Source organism: Nelusetta ayraudi, unplaced genomic scaffold (genome assembly GCF_046127955.1).
Source record: "Nelusetta ayraudi isolate G7.1 ecotype Tasmania unplaced genomic scaffold, CSIRO-AGI_Nayr_v1 ptg000008l, whole genome shotgun sequence".
NCBI lineage: Eukaryota > Metazoa > Chordata > Actinopteri > Tetraodontiformes > Monacanthidae > Nelusetta > Nelusetta ayraudi.
This window is the reverse complement of record NW_027466058.1, coordinates 5,565,797-5,587,817: the sequence shown is the minus strand read 5'-3', so window position 1 is coordinate 5,587,817 and position 22,021 is coordinate 5,565,797. Positions and strand designations below refer to the sequence as shown.

At 42.4% G+C, this 22,021-nt stretch overlaps 3 protein-coding genes across 5 annotated transcripts in view; 1 reads left to right on the top strand and 2 right to left on the bottom strand.

Moving 5' to 3' along the window:
- Positions 1-522: 522 nt before the first annotated feature.
- On the bottom strand, positions 523-4,807 carry LOC142883761 (transcription factor 7-like 1-D). Of its 3 annotated transcripts, none has more exons than XM_076018923.1 (8): positions 4,727-4,805; positions 3,882-4,370; positions 2,948-3,015; positions 2,750-2,836; positions 2,519-2,675; positions 1,418-1,525; positions 1,280-1,328; positions 523-657 (listed from the first exon to the last, which is right to left on the bottom strand). In XM_076018923.1, the coding sequence occupies exons 2-8, from the start codon at positions 4,275-4,277 to the stop codon at positions 608-610; spliced, it is 915 nt and encodes a 304-aa protein (XP_075875038.1). In that variant the 5' UTR covers positions 4,278-4,370; positions 4,727-4,805; the 3' UTR covers positions 523-607. The 3 variants fall into 3 exon arrangements, with proteins under 3 accessions (XP_075875038.1, XP_075875037.1, XP_075875039.1); XM_076018922.1 differs by having other exon boundaries at positions 525-657; positions 1,271-1,328; positions 4,727-4,807; XM_076018924.1 differs by having other exon boundaries at positions 525-657; positions 1,271-1,328; positions 4,723-4,798.
- Positions 4,808-5,729: 922 nt separating this feature from the next.
- Positions 5,730-8,953, bottom strand: mkks (MKKS centrosomal shuttling protein). Its single transcript, XM_076018921.1, has 4 exons — positions 7,636-8,953; positions 7,367-7,548; positions 6,682-6,792; positions 5,730-6,580 (listed from the first exon to the last, which is right to left on the bottom strand). The coding sequence occupies exons 1-4, from the start codon at positions 8,618-8,620 to the stop codon at positions 6,152-6,154; spliced, it is 1,707 nt and encodes a 568-aa protein (XP_075875036.1). The 5' UTR covers positions 8,621-8,953; the 3' UTR covers positions 5,730-6,151.
- Positions 8,954-9,824: 871 nt separating this feature from the next.
- The window catches only part of slx4ip (SLX4 interacting protein), a 33,729-nt gene continuing 21,532 nt past the window's right edge, over positions 9,825-22,021 (top strand). Inside the window, 3 exon segments of the mRNA XM_076018919.1 lie at positions 9,825-9,944; positions 17,853-17,942; positions 19,820-19,946. Coding sequence (XP_075875034.1) covers positions 9,918-9,944; positions 17,853-17,942; positions 19,820-19,946 — 244 coding nt within the window. The 5' untranslated portion in view covers positions 9,825-9,917.

Here is a 22,021-nt window from a genome sequence, read left to right as displayed (position 1 = left end):
AGAAGATGGAAGTCTCAAGATGGATCAAACACTCGACCTGGGAGGTCCTGGTGCTGTTTGTGACATTACAAGAGGCCCATTTGCAAGAAAAAAAAATAAATGGTGGACTTTCGTCATTTATGGGGAGTTTGTTTAATCATTGTTGGAAAACTGATGAGTTTGCATAATACTGGAATGCTTATCACACAGCTGTAGTTTCAAAAAAAGTAAACTAAAAGACCAATGTGAGTTCATGTTAGGATAAGTATGATGGCTCTGATAACCTGTATATACAGTAAATGACTCCACCCAGGACAGAATGTTTTCATCTTGCACGAGCTGTTCAAGTTTGCAGTTTATTTTTGTTTGCTTTTTAGAGAAAGCCTGCAGTGTGCATCAGAAACACTTTTAGCAATGTTTTCATTCTCACTCAACCTCAGTTCTACCAGTAACCCAAACTTAGCATTGCATTACAATTTGTTAGTGGTAGTAGCAGCTGGACATGGTCTATTACTATTTACATATTTACATTGTTCAAAATAACTGGAAGGGATGCATATGGTGGAATCGGCGAAGGGATGCATATGGTGGAATCGGTGAAGTTGCAGAGTGGGATGATCCTTCAGCATCATATGACTTTGTCCTGTGGAGTACTTGATCTCACATTCGTGGTTGGCTCTGAAAAAGAAAAGAAAAATACAAAACTGACACTTTAGTGCTAAATTCCCTTTGGTTCTAGAAAATGTGTGGCCATGTTTAGCCCCATCATGTTTACAGCCTCTGGCAAAAACTACGAACAGCAGGAACAAACCCTGGCTTGGGAGTGTTTTCACTATCTTGGAAGAGGTATGAGCATGCCTTATGACATCACAAAGGGCCAACTTGCAGAGCTGTGCATTTTATCGCACATCAGAGATGCATCGTGGACAACATACCTAATATGGAACTTTTAATCCTCCGTACCAAACCAAAAAACATTATTGCTCTCAGTTTATTATCTCTATCTCATTCCTCTTATTCCTTTTTGAGTAGGTTTAGTAGTATGGGATTGCTATTTATTTATTTATTGATTTTAAATTAATTTCTCTGTGCGTAGCCTTGCCCTTGCCTAACAACGCCCAGCGGTATCTTAATGAACAGAAAAACCTTTAACGAAAAACTGAAGCTGACAAGACAACTTCTGAATTTCACTCAGTTCAAACCCAGATTTTGATGGATCATTCACAGACAAAGGTTTGCCTCCAATGACATTTACTAAAATTCACATTAAACAAACAAAACCAAACCTCACTCACATCACCTTTGTGGGCCTTGCGGGTATTCTTTCGATTCTTCACTTTGCTTTTGCCCTGAAAAAAACAAATAAGAGAGTTTGACGTTAGTTCTAAAAACTTGATCTTTTACATTGCTATGGTGTGTGATTGTGCTGTGCACGGACATAGTTGTATTTGGGGGACCAGTCCGGGTGTCGCAGCGCATGGAGACGTTTTTCTTTTTCAGCCTCTTTGTAGTATCTGTCCTGCTCCTCTTTGGTCAGACGCTTCCACTGGGTGGAGACAACAACACACTGTCGGTGCTTGCACTCACAATGTTGCTTACACATGGCGGTTGATTAAAAACACTGGGAAAGGAGCATGTGACTATATTGCTTTTTTTTTTAATTATTATTTCTTTTAATAACAAACAGCACATTCATCAACAATAATTAACATAATCATCAATCTCTTCATGAAATTCTAATCAGATAGATAACAATCAATATGGATTTATGAGTTATTAGTTATCTTCATTGACATAAAATGATGACAGTATTATTTAACTGTGACAAACAAGATATTGTGGTCACTACCAAAACAGTATTGTCACTATGGAAACATGTATATTGAATGATCAACAAAGTTATTTCGATGGTGTTTGGTTCAATCTGTATTAAAACTAATGAATTCTTAAATTTGTCATCATTATAATCATTATGATCAACTTTATGCCCTTTGCGAAGAAAGGTTGGATTCAAAATCTGATTTTGATAAAACACGCTTGAAAAATGTTTTAAAATTATATGGTTACTTATAAAATTGTGAATTTTGAAAAATAAAATTTACAAAAAATACATTTACCAGGTAGATGTAAGCAAAATCTTAATATAGCAATACAACCCTTCTTTTTCTTTGATATATCATTGTGTTTCGGTAGTGACAAATTTTGGGAGAGGAAAAATATTCCAAATCTTTCTGAAAAAACAAAATGAGGACTTAGTGTACAAAAATTAGAAATGTGTACCTTGGATATCATACTATTAACATACATGAAACGTTTTGGGGAAAATACACATTTTTTTTCAAGATGTCTCCAACTCTTGACTTTGCCCCAATTCTGTAGAATGGCCCATGTACAAAAACATAAACAAAAATTTCACAAGTGCATCTGTTTCCAGTAGAAAAAAAAGTTAAATGCTCAAATGTCTTGTGAGAAATTTAGATTAAATGTATGACATGCAGTGTGAGCACACACCCAATCACACACATTGTTGTTATTGTACCTTCTGGCCCACGATTGCGTTGACCGTGGCGCTGTCCCTGATCTTCTGCTCGGCCATCACAATGGGCCTCTGCTCTTTCCTGAATATCATGAAGGCGTTCAGTGGCTTCTTGACGTAAGGCTGCGTTTCCTCCTGCTGGCTGAGATGCTGCGCCAAACTGCAAAGAAGAGCAGTGGGTGACAAAGGGCTTGTGAACGCAGCCCCTGTAAGGCAAAAGTAAACTCAACTCACTTTGGATAGAACACACAGGTCTGACGAGCAGGGTAGTCGGGTGGAACAAAGGCACCTGTCGGAATCTTGTAAAACACCTGTCCGTTCCTGCAAAGACAAGTGATCATAAGAGCTTGATTGTTATAGTTTATTTAGATACTAACAAGATTTGGCAATTTATTTATGAATATATATATTTTTTCTGTGTCTCTTCCTCACATGTATCCGACAGGATGCAGGCTGGGGTCGGGACTTGCAGGCAGCATGACCACTGGCACGTTGTTGTACTGGAAAAGACAGTAATGGAGCCATGACTTATATAAACTGCATAACTTTACAGTCATGTAACAAACAGCTGTGAAAACACAGGAGAAATCAAAGAAATGACATCCAAGTCAGACCTTCATTACGAAAGCATTTAAGCCTCTTCTTACATAAAGAGAACCTTACTTTGAATTGCTAACTAAAGAGTTTTTTTGTGCCCTAAACCCGTCTTTGATATATATATTATATATATATATATATATATATATATATATATATATATATATATACATATATATATATATATACATGAGGTACATGAGGTCTTGTGTTTTATGTTTGATTTGTTCAGCCTGACTTTGTTCTGTTCATTTATTGTAGTCATTTCATTTGAATGTCATTTTGCATTAATTATCATGTCTTTATTAGCATTGTATGAAGCATTTTATAAACTGTTTTAAGTGTGTTATGTAATTTTCCCTACTATAGAACTTTATTTGCAAAGTTCTATGCAAATAAGGCTATAGTGTTGCATGAGTAATGACTGAGTTGTGTAACTTCTTTTTTGTTAGTATTTATTTTTTCCATAATATATTTTTTTGTTTTTGTTTTTTTTAATAATTGCAGGAAAGTTTTGTCACATTCAAACAACCAACACATTTTTAAGTGGGGTTCTGTTTGACAAATGTAACATGGCGGTGCATAACAAAGTGAATATTGTACAGTGAGGTGAATCCTCAGGTCAACAGCTTTTAATCTACAACATGGCTGCTTGCGAACGAGGTCCATCACTGCCACGCTGCCAACAACATAAAAGCAATCTAGTAAAAAATAAAACAGGATAAAATTCTCATGATAAAATGCACTGAAACCTTACGTGGCAACTTACAAGTGGTGGGTTGTAACCAACTTCCTGGTTGTACATGACACATGACCACATGGGGTGCTGACTGTACATCAGGCCCTGGTCCACCATGGGAGCAGAGTGGCCCATGAAAACATTTGGAGCTACCGCCTCATTGAAGTAGTGAGGTGCAGGTGCTCGGAGGGGAACGAAGGCACAGCAGCCTCCGCTCAGTTGGTTGACTGACTGATGGCAGCCACCGCCGCCGCCGCCAGACTCCGGCACCACAGTGACAGGAGTCGGGGGGGGAGGTTTAGGTGTGGACGCGTCTGGGTCATCCAGCATTTCGGAGAAGGCGGCCTCAAGCGTGGACGACACCTGCCTCCACTCCATCCCCTCCAACATGTGCGTGCCGATGTCTGACTTCTTCTTGGGAGACATTTCCGGGTGGGGCAGATGCGGTTTCAACTTTTCACTTGGTGCCACTTGCTGTAGAAACAACTTTAGGCGGGAACCCGGCGAGCAGAATGTGATCTGTTTTTGAAGACACACGCAGGAAATACTATTACCACCATTTCACCAAAGATGGTGCTGTGAACGTGGCACCATTTATGTTAGGTCAACACATTGCATTGATTTCTCAGCATTTCAGCACAAGACCAATAGTAACTTGTAAAGTATACAAGCTGCTCACCTTAAAAACAGGCTAGCTATCAACTTAGTTATCTTCATTTAGACAATCTTGCATTAAACCAGCCATGCATTCTTAAATCTATTATCTGATAACCCACCAATATCAGGGGCTTTCTGACTAGTGTTTGCCGCAAACAAACTGAATAATCCATCACGTCTCCTTGACTCCAAATTGACTTGAAATCCAGATTACTTACAGTTTTTAGATGAATCCTGTGGCCAAAGAAGCTTTCCTGATCACGATGTGCGGCTGATGCTGCTGTCCAGTGGTTTTGAAGTACAGATGACATTCACCTGGTGTGAATACTTATACCCTGAAACATTCTAGAACAGAAGTTTTACATTAGCTGTTCCCCGACCAACATTCTCCCCCTCTTTATTGTCCATTTCCATTTATCTTTGCACTAAGACCCATTTACATCGCCTGTGGGGAAAGAACGAAAAAAGAGAACGTGTAAGATGTAACACGCAAGATGTTCTCCCATAACCTTAAAAGGACAAAGTATTTAACGTCCTATATTTTACATTTTTCTGCATAGTGCAGGTCCAGAATGTGGACAGCAATTTAATATGATGTTCTACAAATAGAACAATTTGTACAATATATTTACTCTATTCACTATTTATGTATATATATATATATATATATATATATATATATATATATATATATATGTATATATATATATATATATATATATATATATATATATACATATATATATATGTATATATATAAATATATATATATATATATATATATATACATATATATATACATATGTATATATATATATATATATATATATATATATATATATATGTATATAAATATATGTATATACATATATATATATATATATATATATATTGCATATATAGAGAGAGATCTATATAATAGACTGTATATACTTATACTGTATAGTCTATTTTATACACTATATAATTATTTAGCATTAGTAGTTGGTTGTAAATTCAAAAAAACCTATATAGCAGAGGTGGAGAAAGTATTCAAATTCTGTATTGATTCTTTACTCAAGACAAAGTAAGAGATTATTAAATGCTCTTAAGTTAAAACCAGGAAAAATATATATATTTGCACATTTTGCCATTAATGAAACAATACATTTTTTTTCATAAAACACTTACACTTTACACTTTTAAATAATTAAAATGTACTGAACAGTGACCCTGAGGTATTCCTAAATAATCTCACTCTAAAACATGATCAACTTTTACATTGAACTACAAAACGCCTCCACTTCGAGCAACAAAAACTATAATAACTATGTTCATTGTTTTTTTTCAAACACGAGTATTCTTTTCCGGTGAAAGGAGTAGAAAGTACTCAAGTAAAGTACAGACCTGAAAAATCTACTTAAGTAAAGTATTTGTGCTTCATTACTTCCTGCCTCTGACCTATATTGACCCACAACAGCAACACCGGTGATAAGTAGCCAGACATTGTGAATGACAATGTTTACAGGACATTCACTGGCATTTTACATTTAATTTTCGACCATGTCAAAAGTTCCAGACGCAATTAGCTGAGATGTTACTGCTTAAAAAAAGAAGGTGGAGGCATATGAATACAAAATCAGAGTTGCTTGATGAGACTGAAACTAGTTGACATCTCTGATGATGTATTGCACGTCTAGGGCAAGATTGGCAGTTTCAACGGCAACTTGTAAAGCAGTGAGCTTTGCAGTGAAGGAGTCAAGCACACGTGGCTGCAGATCAACGCAGACAGTCAGAGGTTCTGGGGAGAACTGCGAGGAGTTGGTGTTCAGATACGTCCACCGTTTACTCGGACTACTTTTTACAAGTCCGCAGCCGCAGGTGCTCGAGCCAACACTCGGGTCATCGGGCACGACCCCCGCTGGCAGGCTCCAGTGGTGGCCGTGGGTCAAGTCCATTAAGGAACTGCCCCCGTTGTGCTCCAGCGCCACAGCAACGGACTCCAGAGAGCGGCAGAATCCTTCCACAGCGCGGAGGCACTCAGTCTGGGAGCACCCCAGTGCCTGCGCTGTCTCTGCGAGGTCACCCACGCTCTGTAAAAAACAAACAAACCAAAAAATAAAACAGAACAGGCTGGTGTAAAAATATTCAGAGCTGGTAACGATTGATTGATTTAAAGAGCACCATTCCTCACCTTATTTCTGACATAAGCAGCTAAGTGGGTCTCGGTGCACCCGCTTCCGAGTAGGGCAGAGGGTTCCCTTAGGGTGAGCCTCAAAACCTGTTCTGTCTTCTGGCACACCACCTGTAGCAGAAAATAAATAAACTATGACTAATAATAACACAATCTTCTAACCCTGCTTTGTAAAAGATTCATATCATACACATTTTAAGATCTTTATCTTTTAATTTCAGATTGTAATAGACAAATAACTCAGACTTGATTGTGGAAAAATAGTCTTTATATTCCCAGAAAATTACATGTTTAGCAATGTGGTTAATGCTCTCTGATTAAACTGTTTAGAAGGGGACCAAAACATGGAAACCATGTGATCTCAACTCTCCCAAAAGCAAGTGGCTAAGAGTGTGGTCACTGACCTGGGAAAGGTATCAGTGCCCTTTATGACTTCACAAATGGATGATTCAAAAGACTGTATTTTCGAATACACTTGCTAAAAACAAAACTAAATTATGGACTTTTTTCATTCTTGGGCTATTTGCAAGGCACAAGGCACATAGACTTGTTACAAAACATTGTCAAGGTGCACTGTGGTGCACAGGCAACCAATATCATGTATTTATTGGGGGCTGGATAAGCTGGGTGGCTGCTGATAGATGCAGCACAGTTGAACGTTTCTGCCTTCCTCCCTTTATCTCACCTTCAGCTCACTCAGCATGGTCTCGTTCCTGTGGCACAGAATCCGTGTGCAGATCGTTGATTCCGTAACCGAGTGTAAATGTAGCATTTTCTTGGATCCGAACTGCCGGACACTCACGTCCCTCACCTTTCCGTACGCTCTGGATGGGATCGTGGTGTGTACTGCAGCCACAGGTTGGGCACCTGTGCAGGTGGACAAAAATGTTGTCCATTACGTTCCAACAATGTCCTATAATGATAGAGAAAGGGCCTCGAGGGTAAAAGAGCTACCTGTCAACTGAGAAAGTGGTTCCATGAGGGCGAGTCCCACTCTTTCGACCACTATGACACCATGACTCCTCAAGTACTGCTGCAGGACCGGATGAATAACCTTCTGGCACACAAAGAGCTTCACCTCATCTCTGACCACCTGCTGGCCCAGCTCCAGGAGTCGATCCAGAACCTGGGAGTCTGTGTCAACGCCCAGGGCCACCTCTATGTTCCCATCTCCTAATTCGCAAAGGTCTCCAGCGAGTGATGCAGTGAGCAACACTGTGCGCAACGGACTTAAATGTGGGCTGTTGGTCTGACGGGGACAAGAAGCATCAGGCAACTCCACCATCAAGCCCGAAAAAACCGCAGAGTTGTCCACAGACGGACCCTCAACGGACACAGTCACGACGTCGCCAAGTGTGACTGTCCCTGGGTGGTTGCATGGAACGGTCAGCAGAAACGCTTGCACACACAGCCTGCTGACGTGAAGTACCTCTGGCTTTGTGAGCACACATGCTGGTTTGCTGGAGATGACGCTGCTGGCTAACGTGACCAGGTTGCGGCTGCTGTTGAAGTCCAGCTTCACCTTACAGCCGCAGTCTTCCCGCTGAAGGTACCCAGTGCACAAAGCCAGCGTGTGTTTATACACGTCAATAGAAACACGACGTCTCAGACCAGACTGTTTGGCATGCTCAATGAGAGACAGGCAAAAAACAGCAGCGAACAATCCACAATCGCTGTGACGAGACACGTGATTACATATGGAGGTTTTTATCAGATTGATGAGCGGCTGCGAAGAGGAGATCGCCGGAAGAAGAACGGATGAGACTGAGGTTGTTACAACGTTCCCTCCGATGTTGTTGTGGATTTGTTTAAGCCTTCCCGTCGGTCCAAAGCACGATCTCACAAGCTGTGAAAATAAGCGGAGTTTCTCGGAGATGTCGGCGTTGTCCAGGGGTACGTCCGTACACTGAGATGCAGCTTTTTTAACGAGTCGAGACATTGCTCTGCTAAAGAAAACATTACTGGAGGGAAAGCAGTGTCTCTCGAGATAGAATTAAACCAATATTTATTTATTTATTTTACTTGTGCGTTCAAATTCAACAAAACGCCAAGTCCTTTCGTCATGACTATGTTTGCAATCCAGTGCCATTGCCTGACAGAAAATAACGCATTAAGAAAATATTTTGAATTATTTTACGTTGAATAAGCCACAAAAATGTTGACCGAAGACAATCTAATGAAATTAAGTAAAAATGTTTATCGTAAAAATATTTATTCCCTGTATTTTGCTATTGAATGTGTTGGAATTAAAATGGACTATCTCCAAACCCCTGTGGTTTCCATAGTAACAGCCACAGCGTGAGGTCCTGGTGGGGTCCTTTACGATGTGCAGTTTAATTTTTACCAGTCTGGAAATGTTATTGGAAGCGTAAAATCCATAGTACATATATTTTCCTATAACTGTCCTAAAATATTAGCATTCAAATGTTGTGTATATTTTATTGCTGGTCTTTTGTACACATTATTACCTGGCTTCCTTAAAAGAAAACCAATTCCAAGGTTTCAGGCATGACTTTGGTGGTGGGTGGGGCCTTTCGGATGTGCAGTCGCATTGATTTGTAGTCCTGGTGCATTTGTTTTACCGCTGTGAATTCCTGTCATACACTATATATTGAATTATTTGTTTCAAAAACAGTGACGATCGTTTGCTTTACCGCTTTTGAATTGATTAACTTCTTCTCCTTTTCAATTATTAGTTAAAAACAACAACAACAAAAAACTAAATTACAAACAGGATGTGAGATCATCTTCCGCAGCCCTGCATTTTTAACACTCGTTTGAATCCGTTGGCGGTTTAAGGTTTATTTAAATTATGTAATTCATGCATTGTGTGATTTTGAATGTTTAGCTAAACGCTAGAACTATCGTCTGTCCCGTGTTTTTTTTTTTTTTGCAAACCCCACCGCTTCAAAAAGTTTTGATTTTAAACCATTTTTGTATTACGTCAAAAAGTAGCTATTTCTAATAACATAAACTGGGTGAGTTCTCATTCGTCACCTGTTTGATTCTAGAGAGAATAACTAAATGATACTGTATAGCAAAGACAAATATCGTAACATTGTCGAGCTTATAAACGTCTTTCAAATCAGGAGTTGGTGAACAAATAACAATTTCCCCCCGCTGTATACGAAGTGTTGACGTTTACTTCTAGGACAAGAGCGTTGCTCTTTATTTCCCGTTTTTCATTCATTATTACTTTTTTGTAGGTGAACTAAAACGTCTTTTTGACGACCAAGATGGCTCCTGTTAAATTCGTCATTAAGGTGAGTGACCCTGACACGTATTGGTCTTAATAGGAATGTACTTTATTTTTCTTGGTTTTTATTTTTATTTTGGAATGTAGTTTGAAATAGTTTGTCGCTTGGATGGTTACCTTTCCTTTATACAAGTGAATTTCTCTAAGTATGCATCTGGAACATCCTACAAACTTTTGTACACCATTGTTGCAATATAAGAATCTGTATAGCGTCTCATCCAAAAATATGCCACCAAGGTGAGGTGATGTCATTTCTAAACAATCACCATGTCATGAAAATGTGTCTCTTTGTAATGTGAAATGAAATGTTTGACCATGCAAAACTCGCAGGATTTTAACCCTTGTGTGATCTTAACATTCTGTTTACTCCCCTTGTCCTACGGGTCAAAAATGACCTGCTCTACCAAATCCCCAAAATAAAGCAATTTAATTGAATTTTAAATGCAGAATCTATTTTGTATGATGAAACAACCTGTTTAAACCCAATTTAAGTTATTTTCTATCATTTATTTTTTGTATTTTCACAATACAAAAAGACGATCCACCAGTGAACATTACACTTTTTTTTTTTTTAACCACAAACCAAATGTTCTCTTTTACATAGTTAATGTTTATTATTGCCATTATATAAATGTGAAGTCATTACTTAATTATAATACTTGTATCATAATTATATTCAAAGGGGGAAAACAGTCAACAATCTGGAACTTTTTTGTCAACAGTTTATCTTCTATTCTATATTTTTTAGGAAGTGAATTATAAAAATACTTCACTCATAACACAACAAAACAACAAAACAACAAAAGTAGCTTGACTCTGCGAACAATTTCTGTGCTAAAGTCCCGAGACAGTTTTGTTAACGGGGTCGAGGTGGGTTGAGAGGTCCTGGGGGGGTCCCGGGAAAGTTTCATTGAGGGGGGTGGAGGTGGATCGTGCTAAACTATCTCTCTCTCTGCATTTGACCGAGCTAAACTATCTTTGCGATCGCCCGGTATGTCATGTAATTTATGACAGGTTGCATGCGGGCCGGACAGGGACACGCAGCGGGCCGGATGTGGCCCGCGGGCCGTGCTTTGCCCAGGTCTGCTTTATATCCTCTGTACTGAATTTTGTTTTTATGTCTCTGATTGTTTTTTGTTTTGTTTGGTGCGGGGTTAGCTGCAGATCAAGAGTGCACATGCAGGTCAAATGCATGTTCAATTCGTACATCAATCCAGTTTCTTTGGTGTGTGTGTGTGTGTGTGTGTGTGTGTGTGTGTGTGTGTGTGTGTGTGTGTGTGTGTGTGTGTGTGTGGCCTTTGAACTTTTTTCTGGTGTTTAGATGCTTTTATAAATCACGGGTCAAAAATGACCCATAAGACAATCCCAGTACCCTAGTGGTGTACAGCCCACATAGAAACATACACAAAAACAAAGTATCACTTTTTCTAAAGTTGGAAAATGATAGTTTAAGGTATTTTTTCTACAGCTGCACATGGTAATGGGTCACTTTTGACCCGCAAGACAACACAAGGGTTAATTAACAGTTCAGATTTGTGTTTGATTAATATTATGCAGCGCTTTTATGTTTAGCTCTCGGATCACCAAATGTGTTTCTGCAGAATGGAGGAAATGGTCAAGACACTTATTTAAGAAGGTGTTATTGTACTCTATGTGAATCCAAACAGCTGGTATGTGAAAGGAAATACAATTTAAGTATCATTTAACAATTATAGTTTGTAGTTACATAATACCCACATGTGTATGCAATCATGCAATGCCAAATTCAGTTACTTTTAAATCTGTCTTTACATTTTACGTTCACTTCCCAGTGCTTAGATGTGATCCTTTTAATTGTTCCCTGTAGTTTATGTATTGTTTGGCCACTAGGGGGGAGTAGCGACACATGTTTCAACTGCCTCCAGTCGAAGCTCTGACGCTCCACTTCATCCACTAGAAAGCGGTCACTTTTTGTTGTTGTTGCAGAGCTCTTCTGTCCGCCTCCCTCCGAGTCTTTTGTTAATCAGCACAACAGTACAGCACAGCGGAAACTGAGTCCGTTTCCAAAAACAAAAGGCAGGTTGTTCCTCCGCAGTCAGAAAATAATACACATCAGATGTTTTTGTTAAGTGCAGGAAAAGCCACTGGTTTCCCTTTTGTTGATGTTTCATTTATTGAGAGTTTTGGACGCGGGGCCTCAGACATTTGTGCTGATCTCTCACATCCTCCATAATGCCATGTGTGCCTAGTTGACCAGTTATTGCTTTCACTCCCTTTATTTGTTTCATATGCATGCCGGCGCTCAGCCCCTCCGCCCCCTCCACCGCCACCTCCTCCAACACCCGTCTGTGGACGACTCAAACGTCAGAAGTTCAGGGAAGGCTTCTTCCCACTGGGCACATAATGATATTGTTGTCTTAGCCTCTCTGAGAAAATACCTCCCGTCTCTACCAAACTTATCCAGCCGACCACAAACAAGTACGTTAGGAGGGATCAGTCAAAAAGGATCGCGTTGAAGAGGCTAAAGCCTGCGCTCCTCTTTCCCAGAATGTTTTTCAAATTTACGCGTTGACTTTCCTGCGCGTCGCGCTGCAGGGACGCGTCGTTATCACAATGGCAGGCTCTGTTTGTAATCTCGAGCAGAGGATTTTTGAGTCATTGGTGAGTTACACTCCTGGATTTGCCATGCCATGTTTAACAGGCTGTTCTGTGGGTTTTATGAGTCTTTTTACTTGTGCGATTTCAAAGCATACTTGGTCCTCGGAACTGCAGGAGGCGCTGATATGCTCCTCAGTCAATGAGCTTTATATTGACCCTTGACTCCTCGGACCACACGGGGGGGGGGGGGGGGGGAAAGGGACCTTCGTGCTAACGCGACGGACTGCAGAACGGTGGAGTCTTGCCGTCCACGGCATGAAAGTAACTTTCTGTGCATCAAATGCAGCTGGTTCGGACCAGAACTTAAAAATAAAAAAAAGACTGAGGCACTGCAGATCAGCATAGTGTCAGAGGTTTATGCGCTGCTTAGTGTTGTCGCCCTCTACATGAGGCCATATCGGACCACACATCGTGCCTCTGTACAAAATCATTGCTGTCCGATCAGAATCGGTTTGACTGCGTTTAACTTTGGAAATACTATTGCGAGAGGCCAAAACGAGCATGGAAAAAAAAAAAGAAAAAAGAGATTTCCTTTCAACTCTGTGCTACATTGCTGCACTGCCTCTGTATTTTCCGATCAGGGTCAAAGTTCTCTTATTGTCTTCTCTTGATCGTCTTTTCATTCCGCCATTTCGTCTCTCCAATTTCTCAAGGATGTGTGTGTTGCACTTTTGTTTGCCGAGTGTTACCAGGAGATATTCCTGTCCGTTCTTGCTGCTGGAATTCCACTCTTGGGTTGTGTCTCTCTTTTTTTTTTTTCACCATCAAATAAAGAGGACTCAGGTGTGCTAACATTCACCTGAATGACGGGAGCTTTGCACACAAAACACTTTTTAGAAAAAGAAAGTTCTCTAAACAAATTAGGACTGTGCGATGATAACAATCACTCAAGTTTCAGTGCTCAGTCTCTGCCAGGAGGGCAAAAATAGAAATATCCCCATTTCTTTTCTTTTTTTTTTTTTTTTCCTAAAAGGGGAAACCCAGGTGACTCACTGCGCTGAAAGAGGTGGAAATGAGGCCGCTGGAGTGAAGGCTTGTTACACCCACAGATCGAAAGCACTCTCCTGGGCGCCTCGCACACAGACGCACAATGAAGGAGCGATGGAGAAAGTCGGGGAAAGAGGGAGACAAAGGCAGAGTGGAAGCGATGCAAGTTTTATTGAGTGAGACTGCATCTGCCGCCCCTTCTCTCCCAGCATAAACATCTGCGGCTGGTTAGTGTTAGCCTCCGAGCTAAGTGCAGTCCGAGAAGGTCTGGTTCTTATACGGCGCGATAGCAATGGCAAAGGGCAGCGAGGTGGGGAGGCGGGTGAAGCCGCTCACAGGGTTTTGGGCCCCGTGCCCAGCGTGGAGCAGCACAGGCGGGGAGGACTGAGAAGTCGGCTCTGGGAGAGAGATAAGGAAAGGTAGAGAGTGTTTTGGGAACTGAGAGTGATATAGACCAGATCCTGAAGACTAGAAAGAGAGGAGCTGTCAGGAGCTTTGGAAAAAAAAAGAAAAGGATTTGTTTATTTACAGACAGAATATGTGCACACGTTTTCTCAAGCTGTGCTGCGGACCATGTGGCAATTCTCTGACTCAAATGTTTGGTCCGCTTTTTTTGTCTTCGCTACCCCCCTCCCTGGCCTGCCAGTCATGGGTATCAGAATGGCAATAGGGAGAATTAGGATAGGGAAGGTGAGCTTAGCCTGCAGGAAGACTCGGCCCTATTCAACCGCTGCGCGACGGCACACAAAGGATGGCACAATAAAGGATTTGGTATTAAGTAGCACTCTTTGCAGCCCCGCTTTTCAGCACTCAGCCTCTGTTCATAACTCTAAAAAGCTTGTGCGAGTCGACGGTGGGGGGAGGGGGGGTGAACAAAGCGGCGCTGGCCCACTTTAGCATGTGTGAAAAGAAGAACTTCCTGCAGAATTTGGCCTTTTATCAAAATCCTTCTTTCCTACAACGGCGACAGTTGCTCAGATTGTCGCCTTCAATGTGTCAAAGCAAAAGTACAAAGACGTGGGAGAACTCATGAATTTAATGAATGCAAATGTGCACATATTCAATCAGGAATGCTCTAGAATGTAATATGTAACTCTTTGGCAAAGGAAATATTCAAGACCTCGCTCAATCTTTTTCCTCCTCCTCGTGAAGTTTTTGCAAAACACGCTTTGAGTTGAGTTTGCATTGACTGAGGTTCTCGCGGTGTGTCTTGCCGTCCACCACTTTTTTGGCGGCTTTAGAGGCTCTTGTTTAAAGAGGCCATAGCTGGGCTTTAAGGGGGATGCGGAGAGGTCATAGTTCACCACGGAGTTCAGCTCAGAGATCCACAGGTCAGCCTTTGTCCGGGGAATTGACAAATTTAGACCACATGATGTGATTGTAGTCCGAGTCTCTGTGTAAAATTAGATTCTGCTGCTTCTTTGTCTTATCTGCCACACTCAACACAAACATCCCTTGAGAAATCCCTGATAGCCGCGGCGCAGCCTCGACGTCAAGGTTGACACGTCGCCGCCTGGAAGGTTTTCGCCTTCACCTTCTTGTTGTTGTTCTGGTTGTTTTTTTTTTGGGTGCCTCTGAGAAAATTAATCGTTATTAGATTGATTGCATTAGTTTGCATTCCTCACGAAGTTCCCAATTTCTGAGAAGGCCCACGGGATCACATGCTGTTTTTGTGTAAGGCGGTAGGCCGGCGTTTATCATGAATGTCCAGTTCCCAGTTGCTGCTTGTCTGCTGCTCTAATGTGATAAAAGGAAGTTAGTCTTAGGCTTGCTAGATGTCTGGCCTGGGGCCCAAAGCACAGACTCTATCAGAGGCTCAGAAAACCCACTTTAGGGGATTTACCATGCTGTGTCTCTAATAAGGAGTGAACGGCTCCATACACTGCTCCCCTCATTCCAGGATATTGATCGAATTAACCTTGTGTGTTCCTCTTTAGGGCATTAGCTTGCCTGTTTTTTCAGCCGTCCACCCTTGGAGATTGATCTTGGGTTCTTGTGATTCACTGGCATGCAGGCATGCTAAATATATATGATAAAGACGCCAAAGAACCGGCTGTCGGATTCCTTTCACATATCCCGCTGACTATGAAGAGCTTAGATAGTAGAGCCATCCAGTTGTCCATGATGCTGCTGCTGCTGCTAACCTCTTGAGCGGATGCTCCACTCGCAGCAGCTTCTTTCTGTCTTTTCAGGGGCAGCTTTCAGCAGTTGCCCTCCAGCTTTTGGCCGCAACTGAAAGGATGCCGATTGGTTACGCAGTGCTCAGACCCGCTGAAAGCAGTTTTGCCGAAGCTTGGCAAGATAACACGTGCGAGGTTTCGCACTCAAAAAAAAAACCTCTGCCGCAGCTGCATGGCAGCGTTAGCCGGCCAAAGCTACGCTATTTCTTGATGAGAAAAAAATAAATAAATCACTGTCACGGAATTCCTGATGTTGGGTAGACCCCACCTCCCCCACACCCTCCCAACCATCCATGTGTCAAGTCCAACCCCGTGGTACCGCTGCGGTCGATCCCAGTTGCCCTGCGTTTTGATTGACAAGGTCTTAGCCCGTGTTGCTAGGATCCCCCCCCCCACACACACTGGTGACTGTTGGGGGGCAGTCAGCTGACACCAGCAGTCATCCATGGATCTCCTGTGACACAAAGGGCAAAGGATGGAGAGAATACTAACGTCGAGGGATGACTTGAATCGTGACTGGCAGCCTGCACATTATCCACCAGTGGAGAGGCACTGCTCTCTTTTTCCGCATATATTTGCATATTTTTTGCAAACTTTTGCAAGGGAACCGCTCCCTTTCGAGGTGTTTTTTATTTATTTTTTGCCCACCCCCTGACTTGTGCGGCGCGGACAAGTCCGCGCTTCCACCGCGCCACTAAACGGCATGAAATACTCGTGCGCATGTGTGGAATGCCTCCATCAAGCGAACAGCGAAGGGCAGTAAAAAGTGAACTGCTTTACATCCAGCGTGCCCACAGCTGTCGTTTCGGGACTGCGCTCAGGCCCCAAGGAAGCGGCTCCACTTCACTTATTATTTGCAGCGACTTGATGAGAAAGGAGAAATGCTCCCACGAGGGGGGGAGAAAAAAATGATCTGTCAGCTTTTTTGTTTGATCAAAGGTGGTGCTTATCCATTAAATTTCACTCGAGGAAAGCCCCGGGCCCAGCTTTAATCGTTAGTCAAAGTTTTCATTTCTCCTTTTCTGTTCAAAAGCAACCTCTGGCCACCTTTCTCCTAAAACAAAACGAGAGCCGTCTCTGGAAGCCTGTGTCAAGAATTTGGACAGAAGTAGCCCGGGCTTTCCCCAACAAACCCCAGTTTTTATTCCGCCTCTTGCATCATCCCTGAGAAGGGGATGGAACCAGCATCTCTCAAAGTCTGGGTCGTAGAGTTTTAGTCATCCCGTCTGCGATACTTCAGCCCAGGGGAACGGGCCTGGCTCGAAACAATGCTTTTAGTGTGCAAAACTATTCCCTCTTTGCTAAATGACTAAGCTCCTCTCTCCTGCTCCACAACATGAGCTGGAAATCTGTTGCATTATCGTTCTGGGTTTTTTAGGGCAGTACTTGTTGTTCCACCGTGTCGTGCCGTGGGTGGTCCCGGCCCGTCCGCTACATCCTCGTCCAGGGAGAGGCGAAGTTCACACGAGACCCACACACAGCCATCTTGCTCTGCTCTCGCGGCGCAGCTTTTGCGCTCATGTGTAAGCCATAATCAGGCTTGGCCCTGAGAAAGATGTAACAGCAACTTAACCAGCCGCGGCATTTCTGGCCTGCCTGTCCCTCGTAGCTTATTGTCAGTGACATCATGACGTGGTGCCTCAGGAATCCGCTCCGCAGCTCCCTGCTCGGGCTCTCCGCGCCGCTCCAGAAAGTTGCAGCGCATGTGGCGCTCTGCTGCAGATGTGTGCAGTCTGAAAGCACCTAATAAAAGAAATCTTTGATTGTGTCCACACTCACCTTTGTAGTGCATGTTTAGATTTTTTCTGCACTGCCCTGTTAATCGGGCTCTTAAATGAGATCTTTTTAAAAGCTGAGGTAAGTGAAATTGGCCACAGAGTGTTTTTTTTTTCTTTCTTTTTTTTTTCCCCCCGGATTGCAAAAGAGATGGCCAGACAGAGAACTAGGAGGGAGGAGACTCCCGCCAGGGGCCTGGGGTGATGTTCCGGGACACAGGGGGTCGTTGTGGTTTGTCTCGCTGTCAATCACCCCACACTCCCGATTTCCTTTGTTGTCTGTGAGCCCCAATGCCCCTCAGCAACCTGTGGCTGTCCTTCCTCTTTGTGTTACAGTGTGGGAACTTTGCCGTGCTGGTGGATCTCCACGTTCTGCCCCCGGGCGGCGGAGAGGACGCCAGCTGGTTTACTACGGACCGCGTCGAGGTAGAGAAACTGGGGGCAGGGGAGAGGAGAGAGTGGGCGTGAATAAGCGTGCGAGTGAATGCATCGGCCCTCGTCTGCGGGGGGTCTTTTCAAAGAGGGAACATCGCCGTGGAATCCGAAATGACTTTGAGCCTTCTATGTATTCTTTTGTCTAAGGTTTTCATTGTTGCAAAACTGTCATCGGCTCTCAGCAAACCGCTGGTGCAGCTGCATTGCGGTTTCTGCTTTTTGGCTCTTGAGTGTTTTTTTTTTTGTTTTTTTACCACCTGTTTCTATCATTTTCTCTCCGCTTAACCGTGCATTGTGTGCTTTTTTTTTTTTTGTTGAACACTTTATTTATAAGAATTTTCAATTAACTTACATAAAAAAAGGGAACAACAGGACAGTGACCAAGACACACAGTAATAAGAAAGTAAATGACCAAAACAACAACAGCAACAACAACAAAGGGGCCGGGGGGCATTACAATTATACAATTACAACATTTTCATACTCCACTGTACAACTGTCTGCAATCAGGGTAGGTGGTTAAAGAGAGTATCATTGGTCATTCATTTGCTCTACCACTGGGCTCCATATCCTAAAGAACTTCAGGGGCTTACCGGAAAGTTCGTATCTCAGTCTCTCCACATGTAGAATGCTGATGAGTTCCCTCAGCCAAGACTCAAAATTGGGAGCTGAATCCGATTTCCATTTCCAGAGTTTCAGGATACATCTCTTAGCGATCCTCATACCATGAATCAAAGCAGTACGTGTGTTACAATCCAGTTTTTTGCAGAGCAGTCTCAGGGTCAGGTGTTACATTGATATTAAAGGGCAAAGAAAACCACTGAAAAATGAGGACCAAAAGTTGTGTCATTTCGGACAGGTCCAGAAGTGATGTGCAGTAGTAGAGTACCCTCTGCTGCATTACATTTATTACACAGTGGAGAAAGATTAGAAAAACATTTGTTCGATCGGACTTTAGAGTAATGCAATCTATGAACTATTTTGTACTGGATCAATTGGAGTCTTGCATTAATTGAGCGGGATTTAATATTAGCCATTACCTCATCCCATGATTCATCCTCAATCTCAATACTCGGCTCACCCTCCCAGGCTTGTTTTATTTTAATAGTTGACGAATCCAGAGTACTTGAGAAGTAACCAACTATTGCTGTGATCAGGTGTTTTGCTTCGGGATGGCCTAGGAGAGACTTTATTAAAGCTGTATTTTCAGGTGGTGATTCATACAGCCCAGTAACCTGTCGAGTATCTGGAAAAATTAGATTTTGGAAGAGAGAATTTGGACTGCAGTTGTTTAAAGGAGCCAAAGTGTCCATCAAAACAAAGATCTTTTAGACTAACAATACCCATCCTGCTCCACTCTCTGAATGCTATGTCTCTAAGAGAAGGGGGAAAAAAGCATGGTTCTGCCAGATTGGAGTGTTTACAGGTCTAGAAGCCCACAACCTTTTCTAATTTGATTCCAAATCCTTTGAGTGTTTGACAGAACAGAATGATCCTTCCTGTAGACTGCACAGGGCCTTGGGGGAGAGAAGAGGAGAGCAGGGTGAGAAGTCTTGCTAGCCAAACCTTTTTCAATGGCTACCCAAGGAGGCAGGATGAGCTTGTCCACTCTCTCAAAGCCATACTGCCAGTACACCATAACTCTGACATTGGCAGCCCAGTAGTAGTGCATGCAACACGGCAGGCCCAGACCCCCAAGTTCTCTAGATTTTTGAAGGTGGCTTTTAGAAATCTTATGTGATTTGTACCCCCCCCCCCCCCCCCCAAACAAAGGGCAAGACAATGGAGTCGAGAAGCTTAAAAAAAGACTTGGGAATAAAAACAGGGATAGTGCATTCTGTGCTTTAATACCTGCCCATTCCTTATAGGAGGTTACAGCCCTGGTTCGGGACACTGTAGACCAGAGAGTTCAGCAGTATGCAGATTCCCTTCACAACAGAAGACAACACAAACAGAAGAAGGAGCTGGCACCTGCCTCAGCTTTGGTAGTGAAAGGTAACCAGTGTTTTGAATGTAACTTTAAAGTTTATGTACTTTTTACCTTCAATTTTATTTCATTTTACACTTTGCATCACTTCATTTCAGACTGCAATAGAGGAACTTTATATATTGTAATATATAGTTACTCTTTAGGTTGCAGATTTCTCAAATACAAGAAACATGCCCCTGAAAATCTGCATATTTTCAGACATGTTTCAACTGCTGAGGCTAAAAAGTATTTTATAAACATGATGAAGTTCGAGGGTGCTTCATCAAAGTTAATGGTTGACTCAACAAAACAAACATACGATTATGGCCTATGATGTGACGACTTGGCATACTTGGAACACATATGAAAAACATAAAAGTAGATGCCATCAAATACTTAAATGGGTCCTATTAAGAAAAACGGACTCTTTTTTTTAGCTCTTCAACTCTTTCTGCATGTCTCTGCATGTCTTATGTCTCATGTTACTGGAACGTAAACTAATACACCAAGTACAAATAATGAAAACTGCATGTTATGTTTTATTATTATTGTACTGCACTGAAACGAGCTGTGTGGATTTTTGGGGGACTTTCTATGCGAGAAACCGACCTGATAATCATAACAACACCTCTGCAGACACCTCTGGGCGAGACGTGGCTGCGTGAGAGCTAGTAGCCATCCCTACTAGCTAGCACTAGCAGTGAGCACCTGGCCAATCGCATGGGAGTTAGTTATTGCAGTGGATGGAGCAGATAGAGGAGGTGGGAAGAGAACCAAAACAACCTCTTCAGACTCAGTAGGCCTTTACAGCTCAAAGTTTTTGCTTATTGTTGGAAGCAGACCACCAAAATGAAATGATTATATCTGGAAATAGCCATAATGGGCCTCCTTTAAAATGCACACTGCAGAAAAGTAAAGGGTGCACAGTAATCTCCATGAAGCAAAAAGTAAAATATACAGGGCAACAGTGACAATAATTCCAATTATTTTTTGTGTTTGCGCCGTTTTGCTCTTGTTAGGATGTGATTATTGTTGCTCTCAACCATACAGTGTGTTTGCATTTTTCCCAGCTGGTTGGCTGACAAGACATTACTCTGTCTAACGTCTCATTGTGTTTACTCGCCGTAGTATCGGGTGTCAGCCCAAACTGCTCTTTGGTTTTAAATTGGAGTTCCTTTTCAGTGAGTCATCCCTGTAGTTCCAGTCTTTTTTTTTCCTAAGGTGTGGCTGTCATCAGCTTATGAATAAGTAGGACAGTTAGCTTTGGCTGTCAACTAAAAACCATTATTTATCCGCCGGGATCCTGGTGAAGAGATATTGCCGTGTGCAACCAGGTGGCCCTGCTGGGCTATGCAAGGGTAGGAGTGAGGGTTACAAATCAGTCCTGAATGTATTTCAATGCTACCTTTTTTTTTTTCCCTTTAGCTGTGTGGGAGAAAAGACAACACAACCAGTTAGAACACGGTGGTTTGTACGCCCAGGGTGTGACTTGACGGGAGTTTTTATCTCGGGTTGCAGTGTTTACCTTGGCAAAGAAAATAGTTGGTTATTAAATTAGCCAACAACCTACAAACCCGACGTTACTGTAAAACAGTTGGCTTGGCGCGGCCAGAATTAACAAAACGCACTGTACATACAGTATACACGCAAATATAAATCAGTGCATCGCACACGCGGCAAAATCCGATACATCCCTCCATTTCCATTTGTGGTGCATTCCTCCCACCCACCCACGCGCATGCCTTTAACACCATGTAAGCCGGGCCTCAGAGGAACCCCGGCTGCCTGTTGTCAGGCAGACAGGTTTGTCACAGGTAGCAGTTAAGGGCAGTTAAACTGGGCTCGCTCAGCGGGGCAGGTCTGACTGCGGGAGTGGGATTACAGGGCAACCGGCCCCATAAAGTTTCTCCTGCGGCTGCAGCGCTGCCTCTCACGCTAACTCCCCCTCCTATGTCACAAAGCGCAGTGCATTGCATCCCCGTTGTGTGTTTTGGTTTTCTCACACAGGTGCATGTTTTCAGCTTTTTTTTTTCTTTTTTGTCACGTTTCTTATAAGTGCACAAGCCACCTACGAGTGCGGGTTGGGGCATTCCGGAACGCA

Bases quoted from the DNA above. Each gene is read 5' to 3' on its own strand.
- LOC142883761 (XM_076018922.1), bottom strand. From the start codon at position 4,277: ATGTCTCCCAAGAAGAAGTCAGACATCGGCACGCACATGTTGGAGGGG. The intron at 2,837-2,947 runs GTGAGGAAGAGA...TTGTCTTTGCAG, and splicing joins CTGCATCCTGTCGGATACAT to GAACGGACAGGTGTTTTACA. The intron at 1,329-1,417 runs GTCCGTGCACAG...TGTTTTTTTCAG, and splicing joins GGTCCCCCAAATACAACTAT to GGCAAAAGCAAAGTGAAGAA.
- mkks (XM_076018921.1), bottom strand. From the start codon at position 8,620: ATGTCTCGACTCGTTAAAAAAGCTGCATCTCAGTGTACGGACGTACCC. The intron at 6,793-7,366 runs GTGAGATAAAGG...TTTCTGCTACAG, and splicing joins CCATGCTGAGTGAGCTGAAG to GTGGTGTGCCAGAAGACAGA. The intron at 6,581-6,681 runs GTGAGGAATGGT...TGTTTTTTACAG, and splicing joins CTGCTTATGTCAGAAATAAG to AGCGTGGGTGACCTCGCAGA.